Source organism: Vulpes vulpes, chromosome 7, assembly GCF_048418805.1.
Source record: "Vulpes vulpes isolate BD-2025 chromosome 7, VulVul3, whole genome shotgun sequence".
In the NCBI taxonomy this organism is placed as follows: domain Eukaryota; kingdom Metazoa; phylum Chordata; class Mammalia; order Carnivora; family Canidae; genus Vulpes; species Vulpes vulpes.
The window spans coordinates 96378532-96398556 of record NC_132786.1 but is presented as its reverse complement, the minus strand read 5'-3'; the positions used below and the strand labels follow the sequence as shown (position 1 = coordinate 96398556).

Here is a 20025-nt window from a genome sequence, read left to right as displayed (position 1 = left end):
AGGTCAATGACTACAATTACTCAGTTGTGATTGTGACGAACAACAGGACCTTTGTTCTCTCTCTTCCTCTCTCTCTCTCTGGGCTTGAGTGGAGGAACAGGGTAAAGGGCATTATTAGGTTGTTCCCTTAGAACTATTTAGAAAACACTGACCAACAACACATACTATAATTGCATTTGGCATAGATAACCAGGTGTAAAAATTAACTGCCAACCCCCCAAATAAGAAGTGCATAGCAACTTTACACAAACCCCCTCACATTTCCAGAAACCTGAAAAACTTGGTCTTTAACTTTGTCAATTCTAACAATACAATTGACATGGGAATGATCCTATTTGTACAATTATGATGTCTAAAACTTTTCCTATGAAATACTATGAAATAAAAATGTGATTCTAATTTGTTCAGTACCAGCTATAAAATGAAATTGTTTCATATATTTACTTAGTGCATTTTCAAAAGGATGAATAAACTTAAACAGGGTTAAACAAATATTTAAAAAAAAATTGTAGGAGGAGGTTTTTGCCTTAAGGAAACTAAGAACTTGAAACCCCACTTCTGGATTCTTTTCCCTCTCTGCAAGGTTGTACTCAGCAGCATATCACTGAGGTCGAACATGCAGAACTGGTTTTCATACCAAACTTGTTTCCATCAGAGAATCTGAGACGAATTTATGCCACATGAACTGATTTGCAGCCTAACATTTTTCCTTTGCATTAGCATTATATTAACTGAAGTTCCACCCTTAACATCAAGTCTGATTGGGCAAATGTTCTAAGAAATATTCCTCTAAATGGAATTTGTAAATAGGGAATAAGAGACAGTTAAAAAATAAGTAGAGCTTCTTTTTTAAATCAATGCGAAGTGAAGAGAGAGGAGCTCCAGGGTCTGGAGTATGCATTACAGACATTTGTTGCAATTCAAAGACAGACCCTGATCTGAAACACCCTCCTTGGACCCTGTGTGTTTACAGGCAACAGTTCTAAGCACATAGACAGTGGCCCTCCTATAATCCTGGGATCAGACTGACTTCTGCAGCCTCATTAGCAGCCACTTGGGATTCAGAATAGGCCATTCCAGTGGGTTTATAATAAACTGTGCAATGTGAGCTGTATCTCTGCACGCAGACACAAAGATCACAGGAGACCTCCCAGACATGGCAGGGCAATGTATCACCTTCAGATCTGCCTGAGGTAACAGAAAGCCTGAATTAATCTAACAAGGCTACTCTTGGTACTTGAAAATGTATTATTTCTTGAGTGGTTAGCCATTCATTACCACCCATTCTTAGAATCCTATAGTTTAGAAGCTCTAAAGGTTCATGCTTCCCAGGCCCCGCTTTGTAATTGGGTTGACCCAAATAAGGCCACTGCAATTAGAGCAGAAACCACCGCTGTGGAAGAGCTCTCTCCAATATAATCCTTGTACCAAGAAAAGTATTACAAGACATGAGAATCTCATGGGAACTTCAAAATGTAACAAAGCAAACAAAGAAAATACAAAAGGCCTTAAAGACATTATTCAAAAATCGCACTTACTTCGTGTGTCACTTATGATCACACCTTATGGCCTAAGTAGGAACATTGATAGGGTTGCCCAGAGCTGAATATGCCATCGAAGAAGAACAGAATGTGTCACTCCCTGGCATTAAGATTGTTTTGATCTCATTATTTCTGAAAAAATTAAAGCAAACACAGGAGTAGCTTTGTAAACAGAGTAGAAGTTAACCCTTCTTTAAGGGAAATTTATGCGTATAAAGGAAATCTCTATACGGAAGAGGGTTTCCTTCTCTGTACCAGGAAGAGAAGGATAACTCCAAATCACAAGAAATTTAGCACTGCAGAAGTCACTGATTTAAATCTATATGACAAGCCTTACCTTTATTTATAGTGCTTTTTCTGGTAACTCTCATAACTGTCTTTCCTTCCAATTCCCACATCCAAATATACACACATCTTGCTTTCTTTGGTCTTTAGCTAAGATAGTATCTAAGATGGTGTCTTGTGCCATCTTGGAGAATTACTCAGTTTGGGGTAATATCTTAGCTATATATAGATATGCATACAGGTTAATAAATATTATGGATGTTAATAAACATGTTTTTCTCTTGTTAATCTGACTCGTATTAGACTGAGTCTAAGACAAGAACTCAAAAAAGGGAAAATTATTTTTCCTCCTTTAAGGTATAATGGGAATTGCATAATTTGGTTTTCTTAAAAGAAACTTAAAAGATAAAGCAGTCTTCCAGAGTCATGGAGGTGACACAACCACAGAATGTTCTAAAATTCTATAGATAAACCATTTGTCCTCTTTCTTGGCCTAAAACCCATCAGCATGACAATTACCAATAAAATAGTATATGCTACATAGTATACAATAACTTAATTGTTAGTAACATGAAAGAACTTACATATTTTCCCCCAAATAAATATGAATGACTTCTCTTCTAAAAAAAACAATTCTCACTATAGAGAAAATATTAAATACTGAAACATTTCAAGAAAGAATTTGGGGTGGGCTGGCAGGAGACATTGGTGCTGGAAGTTCATTTCTGTGGCTGGATTATACACTAACACACCGGCACTCAGCTCTAGGTCAGAGAAAAGAAAGCGAGAACAGGCATGAGTGGAGGAGCAGGGTCCTCACCTCCCCCGGCCCCACCAACTTACCTAGGTTACTTTCCAATCGTCCTGGACACCTATGAATTCAACCTGAGATTTAAAGAGAGAACAGCTGGAACACTACAGAGAGAAGGGTTTTCGCTTCTAACAAGGTAGGAAGGAGGAAAAATAAAATAAATAAGAATCCAGTGGGAGAGGGGCCCCCGCGAGGAGCCGGGCTAAGGGGGGCTGCGGGAGCCCCCAGGACAGGAAGGCCCAGCCCAGAGAAGCGGGAACTTTAACAATCCACACCGGATTCTTCCCGGAGGGAAAGGGGCTCACAGTGAAACCAGGCAGGATGGCAGGAGGAGCAGTGGAGCCCCAGGCTCCCGGGGTCACTAACAGAGGAGGTGTGCCCCGGGGAGAGCGCCCCGCACCCCGCGGGCCGAGCGGGTAAAGGGCTGGAGCAGCGGCGGCTCCAGGGAGGGGGCTCCGGGGAGGGCGATCCCAGCAGCGCAGGCCCCGGAGCCCAGGGCGCGGGGGGACACAGCCCAGGATCCTGCGCTCCACCCCCGCCCCCCCGGGACAGGCAGAGGTGGGGAGGACACAGGACAACCAGGATGCTCCTGCCAGGCCAGTGCGGACTGGGAGACTGTGGTGGTTACTGGGGGAACTGACTCCAGGGCTGGGGACCTGGCCGCTGCCAGTGGTGTTGTTTCTCCTGGTGTCACTCTGTGCCTGGGACGGAGTGGGGCCTCCGGAAAACAGGGGCCTCACGGGGTCAGCAGCTCCCACGGAGCCATGCACCCGGTAGGGGCGGGGCAGCTCCCCCAAGTGCACACACCTGAGAATCAGCACAGCAGCCCCTCCCCTAGAAGACCAACTGGAAGGACAGGGGAAGAGCAAGTTCCTGATCCAGCAGCGCTGGAAAGCTCCAGGACCAAGGGAAAATTGAGAGAATATAGTATACAGAACTAGAGGGTCCCCCCCCCTTTGTTTTATTTGTTTTCCTTTTTCCATTACAACTCTTCTTTATATCAGACTAAAAATTTCCAGTATTTTTCTCTTTTCCCACCTTAACTACAATATTTTACCACCTCTTCATTTTTAAGATTCTTCTTTTGACTTTCATATTTCTAACAATTACAGGTCCTAGATACATTTTCCACTTCTAGATTCCCTTCAACATACTCAACTTAATTTTGGGATATATACAATGTGTGTTTGTTTTGTTTTGTGTTTTTTGTTTTCTCTGCCTCATTTGGTTCTACAATGGCAGAAGTTAATACCTTCTAAAACATGACCAGTATACATACACCTAGAACCAAGTGGTATACCATGCTGGTTCATTCTGTGAGATTCCTCATTCCTATTCTGCCCCCCTCTTTTATCTCATTTATGTTTTGGTGGTCAATGTTGGGGCCCCCTACAAGTATTAGTGGTTTATATAAATTTGGGACTGAGCTTCTTCTAACATAACTTAATATACTCAGAAACAAGAGGATCACCCTCTAGAATCCCTCAGGTAGACTATATTCCCCCTCCACTACAACTTCATCACCACCACCATCTCCCAGTGCCCCCCCCCCTTTTTTTCTTTTCATTTTTCTCTTCTTCTTTAGGATTCTTGGCCTTTTCTTTTTTACTACTTTGTTTTAAAATTTGTTTTTTACTTTAGTGGTCTTTTGTTTTATTTCATTCTGATCTTTGCTTTCAATTTCTGGTCTCTGACACCTCGGCAGAATCCTCTGCCGTGAATTTCACCTCTGGGTGAAATTTACTTAGGTCGTGGCTGATATTCTGTATGAGCCCGCTCATACAGCCACTCCGCACTGAGCAAAATGACTAGAAACTCACCACAAAAGAATGAATCAGAAATAGTACTCTCTGCCACAGAGTTACAGAATTTGGATTACAATTCGATGTCAGAAAGCCAATTCAGAAGCACAATTATAAAGCTACTGGTGGCTCTGGAAGAAAGCATAAAGGATTGAAGAGACTTCATGACTGCAGAATTTACATCTAATCAGGCCGAAATTAAAAATCAATTAAATGAGATGCAATCCAAACTGGAGGTCCTAACAACAAGGGTTAATTACGTAGAAGAGTGAGTGACATAGAAGACAAGTTGATGGCAAGGAAGAAAGCTGAGGAAAAAAAAACAAAAACAAAAAACAATTAAAAGACCATAGGAAAGGTTAAGGGAAATAAATGACAGCCTCAGAAGGAAAAATCTATGTATAATTGAGGTTCCAGAGGGTGCCAAGAGGGACAGAGGGACAGAAAGCATATTTGAACAAATCATAGCTGAGAACTTCCCTAATTTGGGGAGGGAAACAGGCACTCAGATCCAAGAGATAGAGAAGTCTCCCTCTAAAATCAATAAAAGACCATTCAACACCTCAACATTTAATAGTGAAACTTGCAAGTTCCAAAGATAAAGAGAAGATTCTTAAAGCAGCAAAAGACAAGAGATCCTTAACTTATATGGGGAGAAATATTAGATTAACAGCAGACCTCTCCACCGAGACCTGGGAGGCCAGAAAGGGCTGGCAGGATATATTCAGGGTCCTAAATGAGAAGAACATGCAGCCAAGAATACTTTATCCAGCAAGGCTCTCATTCAGAATAGAAGGAGAGATAAAGAGCTTCCAAGATAGGCAGAAACTGAAAGAATATGTGACCACCAAACCAGCTCTGCAAGAAATATTAAGGGGGACTCTGTAAAGGAAAGAGGAAGCCCAAAGAAATAATCCACAAAACAAGGACTGAATAGGTATTATGATGACACTAATTTCCTATCTTTCAATAGTAACTCTGAACGTGAATGGGCTAAATGATCCCATCAAAAGACGCAGGGTTTCAGACCAGATAAAAAAGACAGACCCATCTATTTGCTGTCTACAAGAGACTCATTTTAGACCTAAGGACAGCTACAGCCTGAAAATGAAAGGCTGGAGAACCATTTACCATTCAAATGGTCCTCAAAAGAAAGCTGGGGTAGCAATCCTCATATCAGATAAAGTTTATCCCTAAGACTGTAGTAAGAGATGAAAAGGGACACTATATCATACTTAAAGGATCTATCCAATAAGAGGACCTAACAATCATGAATATTTATGCCCCTAATGTGGGAGCTGCCAACTATATCAATCAATTAATAAACAAGGTAAAGACATACTTAGATAATAATACACTAATACTGGGAGACTTCAACATGACACTTTCTGCAAATGACAGATATTCTAAGCACAACATCTCCAAAGAAACAAGAGCTTTAAATGATACACTGGACCAGACGATTTTCACAGATATTTACAGAAATTTACATCTGAACGCAACTGAATACACATTCTTCTCAAGTGCACATGGAACTTTCTCCAGAATAGACCACATACTGGGTCACAAATCAGGTCTCAACTGATACCAAAAGATTAGGATTGTCCCCTGCATATTTTCAGATCATAATGCTTGAAACTGGAACTCAATAACAAGAAGAAATTTGGAAGAAACTCAAACATGTGGAGGTTAAAGAGCATCCTGCTAAAAGATGAAAGGGTCAACCAGGAAATTAGAGAAGAATTAAAAAGATGCATGGAAACTAATGAAAATGAAGATACAATCATTCAAAATCTTTGGGATATAGCAAAAGCAGTCCTAAGAGGGAAATACATCACAATACAAGCATCCCTCAAAAAATTGGAAAAAAACTCAAATACACATGCTAACCTTGCACCTAAAGGAACTGGAGAAAGAACAGCAAATAAAACCTACACCAAGCAGAAGAAGGGAGTTAATAAAGATTTGAGCAGAACTCAATGAAATTGGGACCAGAAGAACTGTAGAACAGATCAATAAAACCAGGAGTTGGTTCTTTCAAAGAACTATTAGGATAGATAAACCATTAGCCAGCCTTATTAAAAGCAAAAGAGAAAAGACTCTAATTAATAAAATCACGGGGCAGCCCCAGTGGCACAGTGGTTTAGCACCGCCTGCAGCCAGGGCGTGATCCTGGAGACCCAGGATTGAGTCCCACATCAGGCTCCCCACATGGAGCCTGCTTCTCCCTCTGCCTGTGTCTCTGCCTCTGTCTCTCTCTCTCTCTCTCTGTGTGTCTCTATGAATAAATAAAATCTTTTAAAAATAAATAAAATAAAATCACAAATGAAAAGGGAGAGATCACAACCAATACCAAGGAAATACAAACGATTTTAAAAACATATTATGAACAGCTATACACCAATAAATTAGGCAATCTAGAAGAAATGGATGTATTTCTGGAAAACCACAAACCACCAAAACTGGAACAGGAAGAAATAGAAAACCTGAACAGGCCAATAACCAGGGAGGAAATTGAAGCAGTCATCAAAAACCTCCCAAGATTCAAAAGTCCAGGGCCAGATGGCTTCCCAGGGGAATTCTATCAAACGTTTAAAGAAGAAACAATCCCCATTCTACTAAAGCTGTTGGGAAAGATAGAAAGGGATGGAATACTTCCAAACTCATTTTATGAGGCCAGTATCACCTTAATTCCAAAACCAGACAAAGACCCCACGAAGAAGGAGAATTACAGACCAATATCCCTTATGAACACAGAAGCAAAAATTATCAATAAGATACTAGCCAATAGGATCCAACAGTACATTTTTTTTTTAAATTTTTATTTATTTATGATAGTCACAGAGAGAGAGAGAGAGGCAGAGACGTAGGCAGAGGGAGAAGCAGGCTCCATGCACCGGGAGCCCGATGTGGGATTCGATCCCGGGTCTCCAGGATCGCGCCCTGGGCCAAAGGCAGGCGCCAAACCGCTGCGCCACCCAGGGATCCCGATCCAACAGTACATTAAGAAGATTATTCACTATGACCATGTGGGATTTATCCCCAGGATGCAAAGCTGGTTCAACACTTGTAAAGCAATCAACGTGATAGATCATATCAACAAGAGAAAAAAACAAGAACCATATGATCCTCTCAATAGATGCAGAGAAAGCATTTGACAAAATACAGCATCTATTCCTGATCAAAACCCTTCAGAGTGTAGAGATAGAGGGAACATTCCTCAGCATCTTAAAAGCCATCTGTGAAAAGCCCACATCCAATATCATTCTCAATGGGGAAACACTGGGAGCCTTTCCCCTAAGATCAGGAACACGACAGGGATATCCACTCTCACCACTGCTATTCAACATAGTACTAGAAGTCCTAGCCTCAGCAATCAGACAACAAAAATAAATAAAAGGCATTCAAATGGGCAAAGAAGTCAAACTCTCCCTCTTTGCAGATGACTTGATACTGTATGTAGAAAACCCAAAAGACTCCACCCCAAGATTGCTAGAACTCATACAGCAATTCGGTAATGTGGCAGGATAAAAAAATCAATGCCCAGACATCATCAGTGGCATTTCTATACACTAACAATGAAACTGAAGAAAGAAAGATTAAGGAATCAATCCCATTTACAATTGCACCCAAAAGCATAAGATACCTAGGAATAAATCTACCAAAGAAGTAAAGGATCTATTCCCTAAAAACTACAGAACACTTCTGAAAGAAATTGAGGAAGACACAAAGAGATGGAAAAGTATTCCATGCTCATGGATTGGAAGAATTAATGTGAAAATTTCAATGCTACCCAGGGCCATTTACACATTTAATGCAATCCCTATCAAAATACCATGGAGTTTCTTCAGAGAGTTGGAACAAATCATCTTAAGATTTGTGTGGAATCATAAAAGACCTCGTATAGCCAGGGGGATATTGAAAAAGAAAACTAGAGCCAGGGGCATCACAATGCCAGATTTCAAGTTGTACTACAAAGCTGTGATCATCAAGACAGTGTGGTATTGGCACAGAAACAGTCACATAGATCAATGGAATAGAATAGAGAACCCAGAAATGGGCCCTCAACTCTATGGTCAACAAATATTCGACAAAGCAGGAAAGACTATCCACTGGGAAAAGGACAGTCTTTTCAATAAATGGTGCTGGGAAAATTGGACAGCCACGTGCAGAAGAATGAAACTAGACCATTCTCTTACACCATACACAAAGATAAACTCAAAATGGAGGAAAGACCTAAATGTGAGACAAGAATCCATCAAAATCCTAGAGGAGAACACAAGCAACACCCTTTTTGAACTTGGCCACAGTAACTTCTTACAAGATACATCTATGAAGGCAAGGGAAACAAGCTAAAATAAACTATTAGGACTTAAGATAAAAAGCTTCTGCACAGCAAAAGAAACAGTCAACAAAACTAAGACAACCTACAGAATGGGAGAAGATATTTGCAAACAACACATCTGATAAAGGGCTAGTATCCAAGATCTATAAAGAACTTATTAAACTCAACAGCCAAGAAACAAACAACCCAATTATGAAATGGGCAGAAGACATGAACATAAATTTCACCAAAGACACACACATGGCCAAAAGCACAAGAAAATGCTCCGCATCCCCTTGCCACCAGGGGAAATACAAATCAAAACCACAATGAGATACCACCTCACACCAGTGAGAATGGTGAAAAGTAACAAGAAAGGGAACAACAAATGTTGGAGAGGATGTGGAGAAAGGGGAACCCTCTTGCACTGTTGGTGGGAAAGTGAACTGGTACAACCACTCTGGAAAACTGTGTGGAGGTTCCTCAAAGAGTTAAAAATAGAGCTACCCTATGACCGGGCAATTGCACTGCTGGGGATTTACCCCAAAGATAGAGATGCAGTGAAACAGCAAGGCACCTGCACCCCAAAATTTATAGCAGCAATGTCCACAAGAGCCAAACTGTGGAAGGAGCCTCGGTGTCCAGCAACAAATGAATGGATAAAGAAGATGTGGTCTATGTATACAATGGAATATTACTCAGCCATTAGAAATGACAAATACCCACCATTTACTTTGAGGTGGATAGAACTGGAGGGTATTATGCTGAGTGAAGTAAGTCAATTGGAGAAGGACAAACATATGGTTTCACTCATATGGAGAATATAAAAAACAGTGAAAGGGATCATAGGGAAAAGGAGAGAAAATGAGTGGGGAAATATCAGTGAGGGAGACAGAACATGAGACACTTCTAACTCTGAGAAACGAACAAGGGGTAGTGGAAGGGGAGGTGGGCAGGGGGTGTTGGGGTGACTGGGTGGCACTGAGGGGGGTACTTGACGGGATGAGCACTGGGTGATATGCTATATGTTGGCAAATTGAACTCCAATAAAAAATATACAAAAAAAAAAAACAAACCCCAACAAAGCAATAAAGAATTCCACTTCACTTAATTCATTTAGCAATTCTACCATTACTTTCTTTTAATCAAAACATTCACACATGACGAAAGGTTTCCATTATTTAATATTTTAACATAATATACAGAACCACAGTACTATTTCAATTTCAAATTATGGGAGCTCACATTCAAATATGCTTGGATTTGACAAGTTGCTGTTACAATACTGAGAAAAGTCATGAAAAAGGTACTTAACAATTTATAAGATAATCAAATATCTTTTTGCTACGTGGGCCAATGCATTAATAGTAACTTGTTTAAAAATGCAGTCTTTTTGGACCTCAAATTATTATAAAAGAATATGAAGAATATATAGCTATACTTTCTGAACTTCTCAGACCCATTTCATTTCAAAAGCTGAAGGCAAATATTACACATCAGAACATTCGTGAGATCCTTTCTCCTCTGTACTTACCTGTAAAAATCAAAAACTAAACCACACTTTCCTAAGGACATAGCTATTTCTAGGCTACATTAGTGTAATCATAAAAGACTACTAGAACTAAATTATCACTTTTATGTTAACAATTTTCACCACAATACAGCTTTCCTAAAAAGACAGAATAAAACGAGGGATTTTGGATTTCCCTTACTGAATTTAACATAATAGAATCTCATACCTTCTGGCTTTCATAAACTTCAACTCATTTTTTCCAATAGGAACTATCTACACAGCACAGTGCTACATACAATTAGTTATTCCAGTGAGATGTATATTTAGATTTACAATAGGATCAACACAATAGTGCCATACAAAGTTCTTCTGCAGGTAAAAATGCTAAGAAAGGCCACAGTGGACAGTGCCAGACACTGTGAGGACAGTAGATTCCAGGTACCACTGAGGTTCAGAAGGGACCACAAGTTTCTAATTTTTTCAGCAATGGGAAAAGAAAAACATTTAGAGAAACATAAGAGTAAAAATATATAATTCCACTGTCAATAATAATGTAACTTTTCAGATACTGCTTCCTTAAACAGGCAAATTAGCTGAACTTTAAGTTAGAGAAAGTGAACAAGATCCGAATATGAAAGATATTCCTTGTTTTCTCATCAAAGGAATGCACTAGGATTAGCACGAGGATCTTTCTGGTTCCTGTATCTGTAGGTCAGCCAAACACCCAGGATCTGGAACAGAAGAAAAAAAAAAAAAGAAGAGAAAGTAAAAGTTTTACCTACTTCTTCAGTGCACCAATAAATATCTGGAACCCCTCAAGTGCTTGGCATCATTTGTTCAAAGAGGAAGATATTTCTTTTTCCGTTTCAAATGTAGTAATTGTCTTAATTTAGATGCTCTGAAAACAATTAACATGAATACTGGCCCTCCAGAGATTTCTGCATCCTCAAATCCCAGGACCTGGGACAAAGTTACCTTATGCGGTAACAGGGACTTTGCAGGCATGACTGGGTTAAAGATCTTGTGACAGAGAGTTTATACGGGTGGGCTCATTGATGTAATCACAAGGGTCCTTATAAAAAAAGAGGCAGGAAAAAAACAATGTCCACATCCTGTGGACAGAGAAAGTCCACAGGATGTCAGAAGCAGCAGGAAGCAGAGTCAGAGAGAAGGTGCTGCATAGCTGCCTAGAAGGTGGAGGACAAGGCCATGAGCCATAGAGCACAGGAAGCCTCTAGAAGCTGCAAAGGGCATGTTCTCCCAGAAAGCCTCCCAGAGGAACCTGCATTTTAAGCTTCTGACCTCTAGCAGTATAAGGTAATAAATGTATGTTGCTTTAAGCAACTCTATTTATGATTATTTGTTAGTGCAGCCAGAGGAACTTAATACAAACACTGAATTGTCTGGATAACTAAAATATCACATTATTTTGATAATTCAGAAACACACTGGGTTGAGGAAAATTCAGCAATAACAAAACCCCCACAATAACAGATTTTGCCAACACAGATATTTAAAAAATATTTTAATTCCTACCTCATGGGGATCTATACTTTTAGGAAAGTACTAAGTTGTTAACATGCCATTTGCCAAGCCAGGTTCACTAAAGTGTTAATATATATATATTTTTTAAACTAGAGAAGTGTCCATTCTATTTCTGCTACCTCAAAGTTGATTTACTTAAAATAACCAAAAATTTTTAGACCGAAAATGACAAAATTTTAATGGAACAAAATGAATTTCACATTACATTTTCCATGTTAGGTCTGTGCCAGCTTTTTATCTAAATTTTGTTTGACTTCATAACTACTCATTAGTCCTTTAAACTATTTCTAGAGAATTATGATCAATCCAAAATGTTCTCCATTACCACAGTAACAATCTCTGTGTTACTGTACCACTCACTGTTGGATAAATTATTATTAAAATCCCTAGCCAGGATTCAAAGGACATGGTATATAAAAGATAGACCAGGATTCCATGAAAGATCACTAAGTCTTCTTAGCTCTTAAGACACTGAAAACTCATGAGTTTATAGTGTGTAAATATTTTATTTATTTATTTATTTATTTATTTATTTATTTATTTATTTATTTATTTATTTATTTATTTATTTATTTATTTATTTATTTATTTATTTATTTATTTATTTATTTATTTATTTATTTATTTATTTATTTATTTATTTATTTATTTATTTATTTATTTATTTATTTATTTATTTATTTATTTATTTATTTATTTATTTATTTATTTATTTATTTATTTATTTATTTATTTATTTATTTATTTATTTATTTATTTATTTATTTATTTATTTATTTATTTATTTATTTATTTATTTATTTATTTATTTATTTATTTATTTATTTATTTATTTATTTATTTATTTATTTATTTATTTATTTATTTATTTATTTATTTATTTATTTATTTATTTATTTATTTATTTATTTATTTATTTATTTATTTATTTATTTATTTATTTATTTATTTATTTATTTATAGAGCAAGCCAGATGAGGAGAGGTGTGAGAGAGAGAGAACCTTCAAGCGACTCCCCGTGCTGAGCACAGAGCCTGACATGGGGCTCGATCCCATGACCCATGAAATCATGACTTGAGCCAAAACCAAGAGTCAGACGTTCAACCAACTGCACCACCTGGGTGCCCTTCATGAGTTTATATTCTTAAGAGAATTAATATTTTTAAAAAAACAGTAGGGGGAGAGTGAATAGACAGAACAGAGAACATTTCCAGGGCAGTGAAAATATTCCTTAGGATATTATAATGATAGATACATGTCATTACACAATTATCCAGATCCATAAAATGTACAAAAGTAAACACTAATTGTAAACTATGGACCTTGAGTGATTATGATACGTCAATGTAGGTTCATCAACTGTAACAAATGTCCTACTCTGGTGAGTAATGGCAATAACAGGAGGGACTATGCCTGTGTAAAGACAAGGAATATATGGGAAGTTTACATATACATTTACTGTACTTTTCTCTTAATTTTGCTATGGACCTACAACTGCTCTTAAGAAAATAAATTCCTTAAAAAAAAATAGGCACAACTGAAGATAGTGTAACTTGATGAAGAGAAAATGGAGCTGCTCAAAAGAATTAAATTCACAAAATAAATTCCAAATATAGGGAACCCTGGGCGGCGCAGTGGTTTAGCGCCTGCCTTTGGCCCAGGGCGGGATCCTGGAGACCCGGGATCGAGTCCCACGTCGGGCTCCCGGTGCATGGAGCCTGCTTCTCCCTCTGCCTATGTCTCTGCCTCTCTCTCTCTCTCTGTGTGACTATCATAAATAAATAAAAATTTAAAAAATTTAAAAATAAATACATACATACACACATACCAAATATAAAAAGGAAACCACATGGCAAGATCTGGCTAACGGGGGATATGGAGATGGTTCATCCCAATTTTTCTCCTATCGATATTTTTAAATTTTCATGGAAAAAGATCCTACTTTTAACAAGAAACAAAAGAATAATGCACAGAATTGTTTTTAAACAGTATATCAATTTTCTTTTTTTTTTTTAAACAGTATATCAATTTTCTTGAATCACTGTCATAACCAACCCACAAGTAAGACAGCTCTTTTCTAAGAAAACATGAAATGAAAAAACTGCTCAGAATAGAGATGTCAGGGGAGACTTCTTTTAAAAAATGAATATTAACTTTGGTCTTTATCTCGACTTTGTTAATACAGCCAAGTGTGAATTTTTCATTCTCAAGGGAAGAAAAGGAAACTGAATAGAAAAGAATATATCCACATATATGTATATATAATGTGCTATATATTGACCATACATCATATACATATATGCTATATAAATTAGATATGCAAATGCAGTATATGCATTATATATACAATATTAATTTTTTTAAAGATTTTATTTATTTATGAGAGACACAGAGACATACAAAGAGGGAGAAGCAGGCTCCCTGTGGGGAACCTAATTCATGACTTGATCCCAGGACCTTGGGATCATGCCCTGAACTGAAGGCAGACATTGAAATACTGAGCCACGCAGGCATCCCCTAAATTTTATTTTCTCCTGTCAGTCATTTCTCACGTCTTAACCTAGATAGAAGGAACCTGAAGGGCAGAGAAACTATTCCTTCCCCAGCACTCTAATTTAACCAGCTCATTACTGAAGACCACAAGATGGTCCACGGGTTTGCTGTTACAAGCAATAAACATTCCTGTCTATTCATTTTACATAGCTATAGGAGTATCTCCAAGAAATAAAGCACTGTAAGTAGAATGTATGAATTTTTCAAAAATTAATTTTGATACACATTGTCAACTCAGCTGTATCAAAAAACATCCAAAGATATCAAGAGCCTCATAAAAACACTGCAAAAGGAATTAGCATTCCTCCAAAACTATCCAACAATATGAGTGTGGTTTTGCTTACAGACACATATATTACATATCAATGTATTAATATGATATATATATTAGTATTATATAAATATCAATATATTAGTATTATATAAATATCAAGTAATATAAATAAGAAATTAATACTGTTTATCTGTAAGTTTTGGAAAGCTAGAAATAATGAGGGATGGGCTTGGAAGGCAATTTTTTAAAGCATATCTTTATATGTATGTGTCTGTTGTATAATATTTATATTTAATAGTCTGAATGTCCTACCTATTCCAAAATGAAATCTAAATTTTTAATTTATCATAAAACTCTACAAACAGAAGACTCTAGAAATAACTTGGTCTAAATTCATTTCATTTGTTCATTACATTTTACATAATTTAATAGTCAAGCATCTTGCCCTGTATAAAATTAAACCTAGATCCATGAGGTTTTCTGTTTTCAAGCCAGGGCTCCTCTGATTATAATCCTAGTTCTCCATGAGAATATTCATTGATACATTCCAAAAGTTAAGGGCCATGCTAAGGCAAAATGCCATGCCCTCTTGCCATATAAAACAGAAATCCCTATGACAAAAGTGGAAAGATAGTTATTTGCACCCACCTCTGTAAAGCTGAAGAAGAGGCCAATGCCACCAACAAACCTCAAAACCTCTCCAGCGTATTTTCCTATTATTGGAGCACACAGTGAGCATGGGTGGCTGCTTTTGGCACAGCTCTGTATCAATTAAAAGGGAAAAAAAGGACTTTTATTTCAAAGTACAATTACAGACAGCAGATAAACACTGAACACACCTAAAAATGAGTGACTAGAGTATTATACCCAATTGGGACCTTGGCTGTTTAGTAGTATCCTAAATTCTTAGATGGCTCCAAAGATTCCCAACCCCAGCTTACACTCCCCAAGTAATCACACCCACTTGAGTGTGGATGGGTTTTGTGAAAATGATGCAGTCACTGCAATGTTCACAGGGTGGTTACACAGACATCATCTTAACAGAATGGAGAGATTATCATACTGAACTTTGATGCTGCCATATTATAAGATGGCTGTATAGTTAGAACCTGAGAGCAGCCTCTAGGAACTAAGGAACACCCAGTAAGAAAATGGGACTTCAGCACTACGACCACCAGAAACTGAATTCCACCAACACCCACTGAGGTTGCCAGAGTACCCCAAGCCTCAGATGAGATTGCAGGCCTGGCCAACACCTTGATTTCACCCAGGTGAGACCTTAAGTGGAGGACCCAACTAAACCATTCCCCTGTTCCTGATTCATAGAAACTGACGACAACACATGGGTGGTGTTCACGTGTCACATAGCACTAAAAAGCTAATAATCCCACAAAAGAGGCCTCATCGAGGGAAAAATCCAGCTCCGGTCTCAGAGAGACAGTGATAGGAGTTTCCCCGGAATATAAACACGTGTGAACTTCCTAGGAGGGTCACACTCTGAGTCTATTCTCATATAGGGGTCTGGCCTGGGTGGCTCCAACCTGTCCATCGCTAGCTCAACTCCCACACAGAAAGAGCAGGAAGTTGTCATGGGGAAGAAGGGAGTTAGGTCCCATGTATCCTCCCTGCTGGGGATGTTTAACTGGAGCCCAAAGATTTGAATACACTACTCTCCTACTACCCTGCTTCAAAACCAAGTTATTTACACAGCTCTTCTGTATCTCTAAGGCTAATCTGCTTATTTTTCTTTCACAACTTGTTCCTGGAGGAATTGAATGGGAAAGGAATTAGGGGTAAAGTACCACAAGCACCTATGTCTGGCCGTCTCTGGAATATTTAGTACTCTCACGAGAAGATACTCGAGAATAGACAAATGATACAATAGTATACACGGAATATGATATAGGTATATGCAAAGCATTGTAAAAATACAACTCAGCAACAGAAATTCCATTTCTTTCATGTTAATCATTATTTGTTGTATGTAATACATCTCCAAAAAGTATTTTATATTTTGTACTTACAGCCAGACAAGTGTCATTTGGGTTAAAACTTCGAAACCCACAGCAGTTTAAATTTCTCTGGATGTCATTTCGAGCACTTGCTGTATTGTTCCAACCAACTTCCAGAAGCTGACCCTAGAAAATGTATTTAATATATACATTAAAATGTGTTACCCCTGCACAAAATGTATAAAACTAGAGCCTGCAACTTTTAATAACTAATGTACCTTAATAAATACTCTTTGTAAGATGATTAAAAGTTTTCAAAGGGTAATACCTAAATTTGTAACAAAAGGGAAAGCACCATTTCTATCTTAAGAATGAAAAGTCTTAATTTTTACATGCATTTAAAAAGAAGCACTTAGGGGCAGCCTGGGTGGCTCAGCAGTTTAGCGCCGCCTTCAACCCAGGGTGTGATCCTGGGGACCCAGGATCGAGTCCCACGTCAGGCTCCCTGCATGGAGCCTGCTTCTCCCTCTGCCTGTGTCTCTGCCTCTCTCATGAATAAATAAATAAAATCTTAAAAAAAAAAAAAAAGAAGCACTTAGTTCAAAAGATTGTTAGACTGAAACAAGACACATTTTCCACTGCCATAAACCGAGATGCATATACTTTTACAGATTAAGAGTTTGGAAAGTGTCATTGCTAGAATGGAATCTCAAACATTTCATTGTATAGTGGTGGGAAAAGACTGGGTGAACATGAACATCTTTTACTAGTAGCACTTTTTACCCAATGAAGAGAAAATTTCACTTCAAGGATGCAAAAAAAAAATAGCAACACCTGATGATGTTTCAGGGCTCCAATCAGTCCCACTAATGCAACCAGTAACAACAGATTTTAGCTGTGAACAGTGAAATGCCATTCTGAGCAAGAAGGAATTATCTTATATCCCAATCTTTTCTCCCCCATTTTTCCTACACATACTATGAGGCATAATAAAGTAAAAGAAAAAAAATATTTGCTTACCTGTTGCTCCTCGTTCAGGGCTAAGCAAGCACATGATACAGAAAACTGGACGATAAATACAAGTAAGAGAATAATCATGTACTGAGAATTCAAGTTAAGGCATTTCTCAATATTCTTAACATAAAATAGAGGTACTGACAACTTCAGAATGTACTAGAAGGAATTCAACCAGAAAACAGAACAAATGGCACCTGGAGAAAGTTCACCGAGAACACACTCGATTATTATTTTCATTAATACACTGTAGATATTTCATAATAAAAAATACTAATATTTAACTAAAAGCTGATCTGTTAGAATTTCATTTAGATTAAAATAAAAATTCTTACATATATAAAACAAATAAATATAGATAAATATATTTAAGGTTTCTTAATATTAAAATCTAAAAACGAATCATTGAAATTCTCAACCACATATTAACCTTCTGGAAAGGATCTAGAGGTCACTGAATCAATTCAATTTAACTCCAAATTTGCAATATATAAATAGGATTATACTGAATTTGCAGAATACATTCTTCATGATGTGCAAAGGATAAAGTGGGAACATATACAGTAATTTCACCTGGGACGCCTGGGTGGCTCAGTGGTTGAGCGACTGCCTTTGGCTCAGGGCGTGATCTGGGATGGAGTCCCACATCAGGCTCCCTGCATGGAGCCTTCTTCTCCCTCTGCTTATGTCTCTGCTTCTCTCTGTGCGTGTCTCTCATGAATATATAAATAAAATCTTTAAAAAATAAATTAAAATAATAATAATTTCACCCTAAGAAACATTCCTAATGTTAAACAAATACACATAGGGCATGCTAAGAGTTACTCCCTGACAATTTTTTTTTTAAGATTTTTATTATTTATTCATGAGAGACAGAGAGAGACCAGCAGAGACACGGGCAGAGGGAGAAGCAGGCTCCACACAGGAAGCCAATGCAGGACTCCAGGATCACGCCCTGGGCTGAAGGCAGGCGCTCAACCGCTGAGCCACCCAGGTCCCCTCCCTGACAATTTCCTAATGATAATTCTAAATCAGTTGTAATTACCAAAAGAATAATCAATAAACGTTAAGAACAAACTCAATTGGAGTAAAAATTCTCTTTTAAAAAAGGATACAAAAAAAAGCAACACTTGATGGTGTTTTACCGCTCCAATCAGCCCCACCAATGCAATCAGGAACAGGAAGATGCCCACTGCAATGACCACACCAACCACTCGGAGGCTCGAAATCAGCCCAAAACCAATGCCCCATGCTGCGATTCCAATTAGCAACAGACTAACCAACTGCAAAAACAACCAAATGGGCAAGGGATGGGACAGGGGGAAGAGAAAGAGGGAAAGAAAATATTAATTTATATAACATCAAGAATACTTCTCAGTATCTTACAAATGACTACTCATACTCAATACTAGAGTACACACAAGATCTTAGTAGATAGTATTGTACTGTATTAACAAATTAATCCTCAGTCATGCTTTAAAAAAAAAACTAATAATCATCTATGAAATTATTATGAAGCCTCAGAGGTCATCTGGTTTACTAAGCCTAAATAATTTCTACCTAAGCTTTTGAAATCATGGCACATGTAAAACTCCTAGATGCCAATATCTCAGTCCAACTTATTGATTACTTCACATGGAAATCACTTGTGTTTCCTTCAAACTCAGGCAGACTGTAACCTCTGTGATGCCTTCCTCATCCCCTGTAAACGGTTCTTCAAAGATAGTTCCATTGTTCCCCTCATCACACTCTCCTTCTGTTGCCAAGCCTGTCTCTCCTAGGAGACTGGGAGAACCTTGGGAGGAAGGCCCCATTTCTCGCCTGTCTGTATCCCCAGTACCTATCATGGAACCCGGGCCTCGCAGTCAAAAATTTCTCAAAGTGTTGAAAACAATTGCTTTCAGTGTCACCATGCATCCTATTAGAATTCAGAGAGAGATTATTCAAACCTGTAGGACAATGTGAAACATTTCAGCTATTTTGAGTACAGTGGTATTCTGAGCAAGACAAAACTATTTTATACTCCATATATTTATATACTGGTAAAATAAAACCAAGAGGCAGGATGCATGCCTCAAAGTCAGTCATTACCTGTAAAACAAAGTTATGATTATTTCTTTAGAATAGCAAATAAAGAGCATGCCATGTAAAGATTATGATGAAGTGATAGAAGATAAAGCTGAAACAGGTATGTGGGAGGGCTGGGGGTGAGGCTGTGGGACAGGAACCAGGCAATATCTTCAACTGAGAGTCAACCATTTCCTGGACTGAGTGGATGACAGAACCATACACAGTTGAAAGGCATCAAAATACCTAAAATATACTTTCTAGCACCACTTCAAGACCCAATAAACGTTGTTTCAAGATATAAATCACCATTCACTCAAATGGATTTTTACTCAAATATCTAAG

The 20025-nt window shown here is 38.0% G+C and overlaps 1 protein-coding gene across 1 annotated transcript in view; it reads right to left on the bottom strand.

The window, feature by feature from the left end:
• Positions 1-9929: 9929 nt before the first annotated feature.
• The window catches only part of TSPAN13 (tetraspanin 13), a 31857-nt gene continuing 21761 nt past the window's right edge, over positions 9930-20025 (bottom strand). Inside the window, exons 2-6 of the mRNA XM_072764457.1 lie at positions 18729-18896; positions 17620-17700; positions 16672-16785; positions 15296-15409; positions 9930-11007 (exon numbers count right to left, since the gene is read on the bottom strand). Of these exons, the coding sequence (XP_072620558.1) occupies positions 10933-11007; positions 15296-15409; positions 16672-16785; positions 17620-17700; positions 18729-18896 (552 nt within the window). The 3' untranslated portion in view covers positions 9930-10932. The remainder of the gene's footprint in view (positions 11008-15295; positions 15410-16671; positions 16786-17619; positions 17701-18728; positions 18897-20025) is intronic.